The sequence below is a fragment of the Aristolochia californica genome, unplaced genomic scaffold (assembly GCF_029961685.1).
Source record: "Aristolochia californica isolate CCGP_79_NKW_82.1479 unplaced genomic scaffold, dmAriCali1.0.hap1 SCAF_2, whole genome shotgun sequence".
Taxonomy (NCBI): Eukaryota; Viridiplantae; Streptophyta; class Magnoliopsida; order Piperales; family Aristolochiaceae; genus Aristolochia; species Aristolochia californica.
The window spans coordinates 40,567,108-40,584,051 of record NW_027181881.1 but is presented as its reverse complement, the minus strand read 5'-3'; the positions used below and the strand labels follow the sequence as shown (position 1 = coordinate 40,584,051).

The 16,944-nt window shown below is 37.7% G+C and overlaps 1 protein-coding gene across 1 annotated transcript; it reads left to right on the top strand.

Annotated features, from left to right (window-relative positions):
- The first annotated feature begins 1,315 nt into the window (after positions 1-1,315).
- On the top strand, positions 1,316-16,536 carry LOC137956788 (ERAD-associated E3 ubiquitin-protein ligase component HRD3A). The gene is made up of 7 exons (XM_068804412.1): positions 1,316-1,380; positions 1,462-1,985; positions 2,128-2,616; positions 3,223-3,438; positions 14,919-15,242; positions 15,331-15,573; positions 16,032-16,536. The coding sequence occupies exons 1-7, from the start codon at positions 1,347-1,349 to the stop codon at positions 16,221-16,223; spliced, it is 2,022 nt and encodes a 673-aa protein (XP_068660513.1). The 5' UTR covers positions 1,316-1,346; the 3' UTR covers positions 16,224-16,536.
- Positions 16,537-16,944: the final 408 nt, after the last annotated feature.

The following is a 16,944-nucleotide window of genomic DNA, read 5'->3' as shown; positions in this document are numbered from 1 at the left end:
TGAGATTTTCTAAATGCTTCTTATTGTACATGGCCTTAAAAACATCTTAGAGCCTTTGGAGGCTATCAATACTAGAATAAAGTTTGAGACATGTAACCATATATTTTTGGTACTTTCAAGATGGACCACCGCAAACACTTCCATACTATTAATCAACCAATTAATTATCAATGTGTCTTCTTGAAGCCATTTCTTGTAGCTAGAATCATCCTCATTGAATGAAGGAGGTGACTTTGTGATTTGTTCATCTAAGTCATGAGTGATGAAAAATCTCTTAACAAATTGAGACCAGGACAAATAGTTTGAGACACCTTTAAAAGGAATTTTAGTGACTCTTAAAAAATCAGTTTTCTCAAGTTAATGAGAAGCAGATGAGTGTTCAACCATGAGTAATGTGAAAAATCAAAATTGTAGAACTTATAAGAACTCAAATCAATAATAGAAGAGAGAATACAGAGACACACACTCAATTATGAAAGAAGCAACCACAAACAAACTTCTACGATTAACACTTAAGTAAACAAGCTTAGCATGTAAGAGTTGGATAAAAAAAGGCAGAATTCAAAATCATCATGCCAAGACATTAGAGTATGATTTTAACTTCTTAAAACTTGATATTGATGCCGAAACATAATTAAGGGGTTGACTCAATCAATTCTACAAAGAAAGAAACCTCTTACATACACTAGAAGTATAATCAATGCCCGAATTGCATCAAACCCTACATTAGGGTTTCAATTATCCTTTAAAAGATGTCAATACAAAGAAGAAAGTTTGAGACATGTAAACCATATATTTTAGGGACTTTTAAGATGGACAACATTATTATCACAAACTCTTCCATACTGTTAATCAATTAATTAATCAGTAAGGTGTCTTCTTAAAGCCTTTTCTTGTAGCTAGAATCATCCTCATGAAAGAAGGAGGTGGCTTTGTGAGATGTTCATGTAAGTCATGAGTGACGAGAAATCTCTTAAAAGATTGAGACTGTGACAAATAGTTTGAGACACCTTGAAAGGAATTAAAGTGATTCTTAGAAACTATGTTGGACCAGGTGGCTTATCAGGAGGGGAGTGAATTGAGATATTATAATACTTTATATTTATGCACAAAATAACTCCAAGAAATAGATTGGTATTTCAATAGATTTATCGTAACCTAAAATTGCCACTTATTTCATATGAATTTAAAGAAAATAAAATGAAGCATTATTATTATTATTAATATTAATATTTTTATTTTTTAAAACGACACAGGTTTCACTATTAGCTATCCCTTCCCTCAAAGTTCCTTTTCTGAGGTGGTCAGCGTGAGGTATCGCCGTGTCAGCTCTGCGCAGCAATTGGATGTTGCAGTATTGTGTGCGTCAAGCGTCTCCTGGTAGCGTATATTGACCCTTACCCCATTAGCCTTGAGCGATTACGTTACAAATCACAATTCGTTCTTCCCGTTCTTTTTCAGATTTTCCCCAACCAATGCGTCTCCTCCCCCTCTTGCTGCACTTCTCTCTGTTACTTTCCTCCGTCACAGCTCGCCACTTCGTCCTCTATCTCTCGCCAGATGACTTCAAAGACACTCTTCCACCCGATGTTGACCTCAACACCGACTGGGAGGATTTCCCGGACTCCGGCCCTAGGACCGGTCACGAAGTCGACCCCGGTTCCTGGCGCTCTGTCGTCGATGAGGAATTCCCGTTAGACGCCTCTTCCTCCCCTGATGAGTCCCTATACGCCTCCGGCATCAATAAGATGATCTCCGCTGTCTCTTCGGCCGATCCCAGGTCGATGGAGGATGCCGTGTCTGAGATAGAGGTGGCCGCTCAAGCTGGGAACCCCCACTCCCAGTCGACTTTGGCGTTTTTTTATGGGACCGGATGTGCGAGGGATTTGAACCCCGCAAAGGCATTTTTGTACCACCACTTTGCTGCTGATGGTGGGAATATGCAATCCAAGATGGCCCTTGCATATACTTACCACCGCCAAGAGGTATTAATTCTTCTCTAAAGCTCCTAACCCATCGAAAATCAGATTTTCTTGTATTCTTCATTTTGACATAACAAACTAGATTCTGTTTTATTAAAGGTATCCTTCTAGCTCTAAGGAGAGTTTTGGCCCTGCTATGTTTCAGATGTATGATAAATCTGTTAAGCTTTACTCTGAATTAGCCGGAGCAGCTATCTCGAGCTCTCTGATCTCCAAGGAATCACCGGTGCTCGAACCCATTCGGATCCATACTGGTGTAGAGGAGAATAAAGAAGCATTGAGAAAGTCTCGAGGTGAGGAGGATGAGGATTTCCAAATCACCGAATTCCAAGCGCAGAAAGGTAATGCGGGGGCTATGTACCGAATTGGTATATACTATTATTATGGATTGAGAGGAGTGAGGCGAGATGAAACAAAGGCTTTTTATTGGCTTCATAAAGCTGGAGAGAAGGGAGAGTCAAGATCTATGGAGCTTCTTGGAGAGATTTATGCTATGGGTGCGGGACTCGAGAGAAATCATACAAAAGCACTGGAGTGGCTTACGCTCGCTGTTAAGCAGCAGCAATTTTCAGCTTATAATGGATTAGGGTATTTACACGTTAAAGGTTATGGAGTTGAAAAGAACTATACCAAGGTACGTGCAGATGTTTTTTTATTCTCTCTTGAACATTGTGTAGTAGTTTTTTTCTGAAGGGCAGATACTTGTGAAAATATCAGCTTTTAACTTTTTGGTTTTAAATTTAAACAATACGTTTTATTTTTTTGGTACGATTATCAAATAGTTGGTTATTAAGATCAGATTTGATGCATGAACTGCTGCTAATGAACTAAAGGATACAAGTTATCAGTGGCCAACTTATTGGACTACAGAGTATGCAGTTTTATTATTATTGTTTAACCTTTTCAACTAAGTAAACCTTATTTTACTAGCCTTATAAAGATTTCAAGGGCAAAATGAACATTAAACAAAACTGCTATTTAATAATTTCTTTTGTTTCTGCATTTCCTTTATGGAAACTGTAGCTAGTTATCACTACTGATCATAACTACCAGGTTTAATTTCTTGTGACACTTTATTTTGATAGTTTCGTTTGGTGTATCATTATTCTGGCGATGTTTCTTATGGTTTCTTTTTGAAACTGAACTCAGTCCCTTCTTTGACTGCTATTTCTTAAAACTAAAAACCATTTTTTTTCTTCTGATTTAGCTGTTTCTCAAAGGTAACCATCCTAATTTGCAGGCACGAGAATTCTTTGAGAAGGCTGTAGAGAATGAGGAGACTGCTGCACTTTATAATCTTGGAATTATGTACCTCAAGGGCTTTGGTGTAAAAAGGGATATCAAGTTGGCAAGAAAGTTTATTTTTACTGCATTTACTGTTGGTCAGCCAAAGGCATTTTACCATTTGGCAAAGATGTGTCAGAAAGGGGTTGGTTTTAGAGAGAATCTTCAAATGGTAAGATTATTTGTTGCTTTAGGTTACAAAGATCAACTAAAGTGCTGCCAATACCAATATTCTAATAAAGAGAAAAAGAAAAACAACAATAACTGCTGTTGATGCCTGTGAGTCCCATATCCCAGCTGCCATAATTGGATTTTCATAGTGCATTATTTTCTCACTATGGCATGCATAATGCTTTTTTTTTTTTTTTTGGAAATGCATCAACGGCATCTTAGTAGCACAAAAGCAAGTGTCACCTAGTAGATGAAGCATTATTTGACTAAAATTTAAATGTTCACAGGTGCTAGGGTTGATAAATTTATGTATATGTTACATCTAGGCACATATATCTTTGTTTGGATTCCTAAATGTTGTCCTGCCTTGTATTGGTATGGCTTTATGAGCAATAAAAATAGCTGATCAGTAACTTTTGCTGACTTATTGACTTTAATCTGCAGGACACACTGAAAAATCTTCATTACATTTATTACTTATTTACCAATCGTTGATCTGCCCTTCTAAAATGTTCTCATGTTTACAAGTAGCTGTTGTGCAATAATGTGTTTGCTATTATCTGTAACTCTCTTCTTTGTCTTAGACAAGAAAAAATTGTCATGGAAACTATGAAGCCCTAATGTTGAACCAAGGAACAAGTATATTTATATATATAAATATATAGTTAGGTATCATTTGCTAGCTGTTTAGTTTAAATATGTGAACATGAGTAAAAATGTTGATGTGGTTGGTTATCTTGTATTTGGTTTCATATTCCGAGATCCGCAAATTCGGCAGCAGATGTGCTTGCCAAGCAGGGAATTACCCTACAATCGCTGGTTGTCAGGGATCTGCTCCCTCTTTTGTAATTTCTCTTGTTTATATAAATACACCTTTCTCAAAATAAAAAATAAAAAATAAAAAATGTTGATGTGGTTGGTTGTGACAGGATTTGCTATCCTCTCTTAACAGTTGCAGAAGGTGTCTCTAAATTTTCTCATATACTCAAGAAAAGTTGTGATACGTGATACGAGTTCAAAAAAAAAAAGTTGTGATACGTGATTCTTAAAATTTGTATTATGTTCAGCTATAGTTAGAATGCCTTTGTGAGGAGGATAAGAAAGTTATGGCTAGCAGTAGTACATCATCTTGTTGAGATAGTATAAGTTGAGACCCACAAGAACTGAGTGTTTGGCATTTGGTGGGTGAGAGTCCATTAACAAGTCCTGTTTGGCCCAAGAATTACAGCTATCAGTTTCTGGGCTTCTCGTTAACTACCCATTCTCGATATAGTATTTAAGGTATATTAAACTAGCTGCATCCTTCACCACTGGATATTTTTTGAGAAACTTGCAAACCAGTCCTCTCAACTAATATTTCAACTGCTTTCTAGTTTTTGGTGGATTTGAAATTTCTAAATATTTCCATAGACCAGTTGTTCTTTCAGTGCTGACATTTAGAGAAGCTGAACTTCTTTATATCTGAAATTTTTATGAAACAACCTTCATTAGATTGAGTTAATTTGAATTGTCTCTGAAAAAGATGTAAAATTGAGAGGAAGAAGGTAGAGAAAAGAGGAAAATAGAGAAGAGAGGAGAATTTAGCAGCTAGAAGAGGCCTGTGTTGATTAAGCTCCCAAAAGAACGAGCCTCTCCCTTTAAAGTGAGATTACAGCAAAAGGACAATTATGCCCTTACGTACAAAAATACTCATAGCTCACAAAATATACATCAGGATTGAATGACATTTGAAGTATAAGGTCATGATATGTAGCCTAGCATGCTGTGAACATATGACACCCATATGAGATGATGAAGTGACCAAAATACCACTGCTCTAGTATTTTAACACTCCCTCTTAAGTTGGAGAGTAAATGTTAAAAAGTCCCAGCTTGTTACAAAATACCAGGTGTTTATGCCCTCCAAGAGGTTTTATGGACACATCTCCAAGTTTCTTTGAGAATTTCACATATGGTGTAACCGCTTCCCCTTGCATGATAACATCTCTAATAAAATGGCAATTGACATCTATGTGTTTGGTCTTTTCGTGGAATACTAGGTTACTTGCTATAAATATATCGGCTTGATTATCACATTTCATAACCATAGGTTTTGGAATGGAAAATCCAAATTTAATAAGAACTGATTTCACCCTCATAAGCTCACTAACTGTGTGAGCCATTGCCCTATATTCTACCTTGGCATTAAATCTAGCCACTACAACTTGTTTCTTACTTTTCAACTCATCAAGCTACCTCAAAAAATAGAGTGACCAATGGTGGACCTCGTATCCATTTTTCACCCGACATAATCTGCATCTAACACATCAATCTTTTCATTTTGAGTGTATAGTAGACCTTTTCTAGGAGCACCTTTCAAATATTTTAAAATTCTTTGAGGAACTTCTAAATGTATTATTCTTGGGTTTTCATGAATTGACTCACTACTCCCACTGCAAAGGATATATCAGACCTATTGACTGTAACATAAATCAATTATCCCACTAGGTGTCTATTCTATGTCTTGTTCTTAAGCACAAGACTGAGAGTCATGAGACTAGCATTGACTTCCATGGGAGTATCTATTGGTCCAACACCCAAGAGACTATACTTCTATGACATATCTACAATATACTTCCACTAAGAGAGAACAACTCTCTTCTTATTTTGAGCCACTTCAACTTCAAGGAAATATTTTAGCTGTCTTAAATCCTTAGTTTGAAAATGTGTGGCCAAATACGTTTTTACCTCCTCAATTCCTTCCAAGTCGCTCCCAGATAAGAGGATGTTGTCAACATAGACAACTAATATAACTATAGTTCAGCAAGAACATTAAGTGATCACAATGATATCACTACATTTCTAAACTTCTCAAACTATGCTCTAGGACTTTGTTTGAGTCCATAGATTGCTTTCTTCAACTAACACACTTTTTTTGTCTCCACTTGAACAACATACCCAATAGGTTGCTTCATTTGTATTTCCTCCTTTAAGTCGCCATACAGTAATGCATTTTGACATCCAATTGAAATAGTGGGCACTAGGGGTGGCATCGAGCCGAGCCGAGCCTGAACCTGCCTATGTTCGAGCTGAGTTTGATTTAAATATTTCGAACTCGAGCTCGAGCCCAAAATTGTTATCGAACTCGAACTCCAACATTCATTTAAAACTTTCAAAAAATACATGTCTCGAGTTCGAGCTTCAACATACATTTAAATTTTTTCAAAAAATACATGTTAAATAAATTATGCATACATTTTACATAAAATTGGGCATACATTTTGCATAAATTTGGGCATGTTCTCTACATAAAATTGTGCATAACCTCTACTTAAAATTGGGTATAAGGGTGACATCGAATTGAGCTGAGCCCGAACCTTCCTATGTTCGAACCGAGCTTGATTTAAATATTTTGAACTTGAGCTTGAGCCGACCCTAGCCTCGAGCGTAAAATTGTAATCGAGCTCGGGCCTAATAATTTTAACCGAGTTCAAGCTCGAGCTCTGGTCGAGTTCGAGCTTAACCTACATTTAATACTCTACGTAAAATATATGTCAAATAAATTATATATAAAATTATGCATACATTTTATAAAAAGAATGATAGGGGAGGTTCGGGATTGAATCTCGATAATGGATTATAACGCATTAATATTAATCTTTTTTACCCCAAATGTTGTCTAACTTATTTTGTAATTTTTGAATTTGGCCATAAATTTACTATGGCCTCCTTAGTGCCCCTGGTCGAAAATTTATATTCTAGGAAAAACTAGAAATGTTTTTCCTAGGATACATATTCCAAAAAAAACCTTTAAATAAATTCCTATTACTATTAGTGACTTACTAGAAAATTACAAGAAATATTTTAAAATTTTCTTAGGAAATTTAAATAGACCTCTTATTGCCTCTTCTAGGGAAATAAATAAAAATTAATAATCAATCTAATATATTACTATACTTATCGATAAATTTTTAATCAAATATAATGTCAAACACAAAATTGCTATGAAAATTGCCTCATGCTAAAAGTATTACAGCATCAATTGTCAAATACTTATTCAAAAATTTCTATACGGTTTTCTAATCCATCTTGGTAGAAAAATCTTACTTAGAAAATTATATGATTTTTTAAATAAGAATTTCCAATTAGAAAAATGTTTCAAAAAAACATGAGGCACTAATAATTCCTGGAAACGTATTTCTACTAAAAATATTTTTTCAACATTTATTAAAAAAACTACTAATAGTCCCTAGAATTTTTTTTTAACTAGTTTGTGATCTCGCACGTGTGAAATCGTTTTCTTGTGCGGGTGGGAATTATTTTTCCCTTTTAACTTAGGTCCTCTGGTTTCTGTCGAGGACGACGCGGAAGGAAAAGTTCCACCGGTGTCGGCGAGGAACTTTCGTTGGGGATGACGGTTGCGACGGAAACAAAAGCGAAGGCAGACGACGGGGAAGAAATCAAGCAGCGGCGAAGGCGGCTGGTAAGGCAGCTGACGACGGCGACAGAGGCGGCCACAACAATGGACGGGAGGGGCTCGACGGTGACGAGGGGAGGAAATTTTTTCCCCCCCCTCGCTCCCGCTCTCGACTCTCGAGCCCGTTAACGAGCCGGCTCGCGAGCTTTCGAACCGAACCATGGTTTGGTCGAGCTCGGCTCGTTAACTCAAACAAGCCATATCTGGATCTCGAACTCGGTTCGAGATCTAGATGAATCGAATCGAACCGAGCCGACCCGAGCTCGAGCAGCTCGCGAACCGGCTCAGTTTGATGCCACCCCTAGTGGGCACCCTTTGTTGACTGTCACTGAAACCAAAATACGAATTGAAGTGAGTTGAGGCACATGTGAAAAAAGTCTAAACATATCAACATCGAAGGTATGTATATAGTTCCAGGCTACTAGTTTGGCCTTATACTTGTCAAAAGTCCCATCGGCTTTATACTTAATTGTGTAGACCCAACAACACCCTACAATAATCGTCCCTGAAGGTGGCTCACAAAGACTCCATGTTCCCCTAGACACCAAATCATCCATCTCCTCATCCATATCTCATTTCCACTCAGGTGAAGCCATAACATCCTACATCGAACAAGGTGGAGGAGACAAAGACAACGACATAACAATGAATTTGTATGATGGAGATAAAAAATCAACACAAATGTACTGAGAGATGAGATAAAAGGTATATGCCCTTTTAGCTTTTTGAAGGCTAATGGGAAGATCCAAATTAGAAAAAACCGAATTTGTAGGCAAAGAGGATGATGATTGTTCTAGAGTGGTGGGCTCATGAGTTGGAGCATCAATAGGCAATGGTGTAGGCAACAAATGACGTAAGCACCAACTGTATACCTGAAGTGGCAGAGAGGAACCTCAAGTTGTTGCATCCATAACAACAATGGAAACTGGGTTATCCATAGAAGAACCTGATGAGGACTGGGACTCTGTAGAAGATGCAAAAGTAAGGAGAGTTTTCAAAAAATGTAACATTAAAGGACACATATGTCTTTCTTTTAATTGGATTATAACATTTGTATTCTTTCTGATGATGCTAATAACCCAAAAAACACATTTAAGAACGTCAAGAAAAATTTTCTGTAGAGGGACTAAATAAGTGGGGAAAGTATTAGACCCAAAGATGCGAGAACAACATCAAACAACTTACATTGGGGTTTTAAAACCTGCATAGGAACTTGTCCTTGCAAAATAGATGAAGGCATACAATTGATCAAGTAATATGATGTTAACAATGCATCTCCCTTAAAATGATTTAGGTACATCATGTGAAATAGTAAAGTATGGGGCACTTCAAGAAGGTGTCTGTTTTTGCATTCACAACCCCATTATGTTGGGGAGAATATACGTAGGAACAAAATGATGCAAATGATTGATTGAAAAATTCAAGTCCACTATCAATATGAAAGAAATTAACAAGGGTGCCAACTGATTTTTTTTATTTTATTAAAAAAGGTCAAATACATCAAAGACTTCAGATTTCTCTCTAGTAGAGACAACCATGTGACTCTGCTGGAGTCATCTATAAATAATGTATAGTACTTAAATCCAAATGGATTTGGAACTCTATATGGACCCCATACATCTGAATGGATTAATTCAAAAACATGAGAGCTATGGCTAGAACTAATTGGAAAACTAGTTCTACGATGTTTTCTCACTTGACACGATTCACAATCAAAAGAACTATTAACTGGAAAAAATGGAAAGAACTTGTGGAGTTTAGTTGGTGATGGATGCTCCAAACGCAAGTGCCATAGGCATGGAGATTCTTATCTATAAGTGCCATAGTCTGTGGAATAGAGACATCATCCAACAAATAAAGCCCACCCTTCTTACGTCTAGAACCAATCGTCCTCTTCGTCTACATGTCTTGAAACACACAAAAAGTATGAGAAAAGGTTACAAAACAAAAGAAATATTAGCTGGCAAAGATGGAAATAACTTATGGAGTTTAGTTGGTGATGGATGCTCCAAATGCTAGTGCCATAGGAGTGGAGATTCTTTAGCTATAAGTGCCATAGTTTGTGGAATAGAAACATAATCCAACAAATAAAGCCCACCCTTCTCACATTTGGAACCAATCGTCCTGTTCGTCTGCAAGTCTTGAAATACACTAGAAGTAGGAGAAAATGTTACAAAACAATTTAGAGACTTAGTTATGTCACTCACAGATAACAGATTTACAAGAAAATTGGGAACAAAAGAACAAAACTCAATGATATTTGAGGTGTGATATGCACAATACCTTCCCCCTCAATAGGGTAGGTAGACCCATCGGCTAAAGTAACATGATGATAGATTGAGAAGGGCTAATAAATTGAAATAGAGAGGCCATACCTGACATGTGGGTAGAAGCTCCTAAATCAATGATCTAGGAGGGAGAATGAGATACATTCAATGCTAGCGTGCCTGTGCTTGCCATCATGGCACTTACTGTGGTAGTAGGAGTGGTGGTCAATTGACCAAGTCTCTAAAGTAACTGCTGAATCTCCTCCTGAGGACCAAAATAGGAAGTCGAGTCACAACTTGTCATGGTGGAGTTGGCCCATGTTGGCTTTCTGAATTTCTTCCTAAACACATTTCCTATCCCCTCTGCCATTACGACCATAGCCTTTGGTAGAGGAATCTTTGCCACGACCTCTACAACTGCTTCCATGACCTCGATCTTCAGGCTTTCTATAGGAAGAGTTGAGGTTGAGAGCAATTGCATCAGAATGTTGTGTATCTTTCTCACCTTTACCTACCACTACACCTTCTGTCTAAACGACTTGGTTAAAAACTTGTTCAAGTGTAGTTATGTCATTATTTGTAGCAGCTTTGCCTGTATAGCAGTAGACTCACACCCTTGACCGTCAAGGATTTTAGCCATTTGAACATGGTTTTATTCCTTTCGAATGTCATTAGCATTCTTAGTGAAAGGATGGAATGTGCTAATTTCCTGCAATAGACACTTATCTTTGTAAAATAATCAGCGACTGATCTATCACTCCTCTGCATATTAAATACCAAACAGACATCTCATATATGCGGGATAGATTGCTCTCCTATGACAAAATGGAAGCAAGTGCAGTTCCACATCTCTTTGGCTGTCCCACAAGTCAAGATCTGATCACTAACACGGGACTCCATACTATTAACTAACCTTGTCATTACTTGATTATCCTCAGCTTCCCAGTCTTCAGTGATGGAGCTAGGAGGGCCATCCCTAATGTACTTTACTTTCCTTTTTGCCTTCAGAAACATAAGAACTGAGCGGGACCAATTTACATAGTTGGATCCATTCAATTGAATTGAAGTAATCTGGATGGAGTGACAGTCCTTACTCTCTAAGTTCTCGAAGGGTTTAAGAGCAGCAACGTTTTTGCTGGAATCTGCCATTTAATCCTTCAAATTGACAACAATTGAGCTCACCAATTCCAAAATATTAATTACTGAAATCTACCCTGATAAGGATATGTGGGCCACATACTAAAAAAATTAGGGCATAACCACTACACATCAAGCAGCAATAACACATGACATCCCCATTTCAGTCATTAAATAAATATCGTAACAGACGATTTACCCATCAACCAGCATGATGATGCAGGTATGGAAGGGGTGATGCTGGCACAGGTAGGATGGAAGCAAAAAGCTTCAATTGAAGACCCTTAAAATGTTGTAGGCATAATAACTGCCCAATCAGTAGTAATGGCCATCATCCAAATGGTTATGGCAGGACAAAAGAAGGAAAAAGTGGAGATTTACCCTACCAGTAGAGAAATCGACTTGAGCCATTTCCTTAGGACAGAGAAAATCTGTATGGAGAAACCAAAATGTGAAGAAAAAACACCCACAATTGATCTACTGCTTTGATATCATGAAAAGATGTAAAATTAAGAGGAAGAAAAAAGAGGAAGATAGAGTGAAGAGAGGAGAACTGAGCAGCAGCCTGCAGAGGGCTGCATTGATTAGGCTTCCAAAAGCACATGCCTCTCCCTTTAATCATTCACTTTAGTGAGATTACAGCAAAAGGACAATTATACTCCTGCATAGAAAATACTCATAATTCACTAAATATACATCAGAATTGAATGAAACTCGAAACATAAGGAAATGATATGTACCCTAATTTGCTGTGACCATATGACACCCATATGAGATGATGAAATGACCATAATACCCCTGTACCAGTGTTCTAACAGTCTCCATGGGTAGACATATAGCGACCTTTTTCTTTGTGAAGAGTGGAAAAGAGGTTTGATTAAGGGAAAGAAGTACAAGACCTAGGCTACAAAACAGCAGGGACCTGAAGTAATAACAAAGGCAAAAACAAAGAACATGATTCCAGAAGTAATGAAAGTCAAAAATTAAAACATTGAGTAGGGTGCTTTCCTTAGCATGCTCATCAGCGGCCAAGTTGGCAGAACAATAGATGTGGGGCCAGAATATAGACATGCAATTAGTGAGGTCGAAGACCTCATCCATTTGGGGAAGGAGCCTCCAAACAGGGTTGGAAACGTGCTTGCTTTACATGAATTGCAATCCTCACACTGTGAAGGAGCCCATGAGTCTCAACAGCTAATGAATCAGATTGGCCAAGAGCCTGACAGAAGAGGCCAGAATAATTCCATCATGATTACAAAGGAACCCCTTAAAACCAGCAGGTCCCGGGTAGCCATAAGCACTATCATCACAGTCGAGTTTGATGATCCTGAGAGGAGGAGGCCTAGGGACGTTCTGAGGGGGCTTGATAAACTGTAAAGATGCAATACATGACCAATTATCCATGATGTATCTGCTGGTGAATTCAGCAAACTTCTTCGTATAAATCCATGCTGTGGTAGTTATCATGGTTTTTTTCCATAACCTTCTTGCCAATCACCCTTGTTCCTCGGAAGACCTGATTGTTCAGCTCATTCAAAATGCACCAAGGAATCAGACTCAACATCGTTCCCCATATCACCTTACCAGGGGGGAAGAGGGATACATGGATTGTGGATAATCCGGCTGGCAAAGGAGGCAGAAAAGCAAGTGTTAACGTTGAAGAGATGGAGCATAAGGGGGAGGCCATCCTCAGGACAGAGGAGGGGTGAATCCATTGCTGATCATTGTTGCTGCATTTAGCATCAATAAGCTTTCTCCATAGGGAAATGCTGTCAACTCCATATCTCCAAATCCATATTGCAAATAGAGCCTCGTTCATTTGTCTAATCCTCCTTATTCATAGCCTACCCAAGGATTTGAGGGTGCAAACATCCTCCCAATCCGTGAGATGGTATTTGAAACTATTGTAGAAACCACGCCAAAGATACCATCTCTAGATGGATTCAATTTTTGACAATACTCATTGGGCAGTTTTAGTAGGGAGAGTAGAGAGGAAGACCAGCCAATATGGATTTGATGAAAGTTAACCTACCAGCTTTAGATAGCTTGTGGCCCTTCCAATTGGACAATCTCTTATCAATCTTTTCTATTATGGGACTCCAAAGGTTCTTGGAAGGCTGAGATAAGGAGAGAGGCAATCCAAGGTATGCGGTCGGGAGGTGGGAAACCTGGCACTCGTGGAGTTCTCCCATGGGCTTAAGATCCTGAACATGAATACCAAATATGGCTGATTTGGTCCAATTGACTTTTTAACCTAAATTGCTTCAAAGAATATCAAAACTGTTTTTAGTTTGACGACTTCATCCAAAGTGACATAGTAAAAGCTTAAAGTGTCATCTGCAAATTGTTGAAGGGGATTGTCCAGAGCTTTAAGAGTATCGAGCTGCAGCAAGCAACCATGTTCCCAAGCTTTGAGCAATAGATCAAGAAGCATCTTACTGGTCATGTTAGAAAGCATAGGAGACAAGGGGGTCCCCTTGGCAGATACCTGTAGAGCTACCAAAAATCCCTTGGGCACCGCCATTGATCAGGATTTAGAAAGAGGGGGAGGAAATGCAGCTCATTATCTGATTTGGCCACCTTCAACCAAAATGCATTTTTAACATAATGAAATTGAGCAAGTTGCAAGTGTGACCTGGTTGAAAGCATTCTTTAAATTCTCCATAGAGCAACCTCCATGACTTAGAGAATTCTTCCATGACTTAGAGAATTCTTGTCTTCTGGAAAGTATTATTAGTTTCTTATTCTGACTGATTTGACTGTTGTTTATGTATTGTTATCTCCTCAAAGATTTTCATTGATGGAGAGTTAAAAAAATTAAAATTAAAAACCACTCTTCAGTGACACTGCCATGAAAATGTTCTGTAGGATATGAAACCACTAAATCTTCTCGAAGTACCATTGTTTTAGGATACAAAAGTCTGAAGACTCTGAGCCTAAAGCAGGCCAGCTGGAAATGAATACTAGGTTAAAAAAATTTGAATAGTAGCCATGCATGGAAATGAATAGTAGGTTACAAAAACTTTAAAAGTTGCCAGGTGGAAAGAGAAAAGACTTAATCTAGAAAATTTGACCCTTTTAATTCAACCAACACTGGTATCAAGGAAGTAGAAACACTTCCAATCTGGGGTCGTGTCTGCACAACATTTTTTTTTATTCCAACTTTAACTTTTTCAAAAATAATGGTGAAAAGAGCAAGAACAAGGTAAATAGGACAGTATTTGTTTAGGGCTGGGGCAAGCGTGCATCCCCTCCCCCGTGGCGCCATTGGGACATTTTTCGGGAGATTATTGAAATTTCTTCATTTTTATCTTGTATTTGGTCTCACATTCTGAGATCCGCAAATTCGGCAGCCGATGCGCTTGCTAAGCACGAAGCTACCCTACAATTGCTGGTTGTCAGGGATATGCTCCCTTTTCTGTAATTTATGTATTTTTCTTGTTTATATATATACATCTTTTTTTTTTTTAAAAAAAGGATAGTATTTGTTGCAGCGTTCAGCCACTTTGCTACCTTTTCTATGTTGAATGTTTAAATTTTTTTTGGGAGGGCTAACCTTGCTAGCATTCATTAGGTCTCTGGTGCATATGTGCTCTTTCATTAAATTTCTTGATGATTCTAGGCTTCTGCGTTATTCAAGTCCGTTGCCGAGAGAGGACCATGGGGTGCCCTGTCAAAGTGGGCTTTGGACTCTTACATAAAAGGTGAAGTGGGGAAGGCATTACTTTTGTACTCAAGATTGGCAGAGATGGGATATGAGGTAGCTCAGAGTAATGCTGCATGGATTCTTGACAAATATGGAGAACATAGTATTTGCATGGGAGAATTAGGGTTTTGCACTGATGCAGAAAGACACCAACGAGCACACTCTTTATGGTGGCAAGCTTCTGAGCAGGGAAATGAACATGCTGCATTGCTAATTGGGGATGCATACTACTATGGTCGGGTAATGTGCTCACATACACTGCTATTACTTTTATGCAATTGGAATCATTGCCTTGTATTACCTATTTACACATTTAAATTTTTTGCAGGGTACTGACAAGGATTATGAACGTGCTGCAGAAGCTTATCTGCATGCGCATTCACAATCCAATGCTCAAGCTATGTTTAATCTTGGATACATGCATGAGCATGGCCAAGGGCTTCCTTTGGATCTTCACTTGGCGAAGAGGTATTATGATCAGGCCCTAGAGACTGACCGAGCTGCAAAATTGCCTGTTACTTTGGCCCTTGGGAGCCTTTGGATACGGAAAGGCTATCCTAACAGTTTCCTGGTGAGAATACTTGATCAATGGTTGCTTCCAAAAATATTTTTGTGCAATATGGTGCCCATTTCCTGATTAAAAGAAAGCAGAATCCAATTTGAAGAAAATTCACAAATTACAAAAAAATTGGAAATGGACCATAATTAATATCTTAGAGATTGGAGTACACCTTATTTTATTTTCGTTATATTGTTTAGCCATCAAAGTCTCTTATAATCTTTATCCTCGCAGTATGCAATTCTTTGGGTTGTAGGTAGAAGAAAATAATTTATGGACATGGCTTGTCTGAAAGTCTTCTTACAATGTCTAGAAAATATAGTTTAATATTCAAATTTATCAGATTCTATCTTCTTTTCGTGTTCTCTTCATTTCAGAAATTTCTTCCTACAATATCAATGACTCCTATGGTTTTACCGTGCATGCTAATGAATGAGCAAACCCCATTACTTTGGTTCTTGATGCTTCAGGTGGAATTGATCGACTCCCTGCCTCAGTTCTACCCCAAAGTTATGGCATGGGTTGACGAAGTGATCATGGATGAAGGTAACGCAACTATACTTACCTTAGTTATCTGCCTCTTGACTGTCCTTTACCTCCGTGAGCGACAACGGCGAAATGCTGCAGTTCTCCCTCTCCAGCCCAATGAAGTTCCCAACTAACGGTCTGATAGCATCACATAGCCTACCCCTGTGGGAGTAAAAATGTAAAAAAAGTTACAGAGAAAATTGAGATTTTCTTTTAACCATTTCCATAAAGTCCTGGCCATTGAATTTGATTCAAGTGAAAGTAAAGAACGATATTTGGGCATTATTCATACTTTTACTACACCTTCTTCCCAGAACAGATCCTTTGTAGCCGTAGAATTTATTCTCGTTGAAATTTGTTTCCCGGTGCTAGAACGAGTTTGGTTTAATTTATCTCCGGCATGTTTGTAAATCCTTCATTTGACTCTTAAGCATGGTTTGTCTTACTCTTCACTCTTCATCAAGGGTGTAAAAAGGCAACGGCATGTTTGTTTTATTCTACTCATATTTTGTTACCTATTTGCTCTAGAGATCGTATTCCAATACCCATTCTTTTTACCTGTTCATTCGTAGATAAATAAGTAAATAAATAGATAGAGCAAAAAATTATATATCATTATTAAAAAATTAAAATGTTATTAAAATAATGTTAATGCCTAAAAAATTAAAATTAAAATATCATTATTAAAGATTTAGAATTTTATAAAATAAATGTTTAAAATGGAATTTATTCAATACATATAGGCGTAGTGTTAATGAAAATTATATAAAAAGTGGAAATGGAGAGAAAAGAATAGAAAAAAAAAAAGGAAAAGAAAAAAAAATTGAAGATAGAGAAAAAAAAAAAGAAATGAGT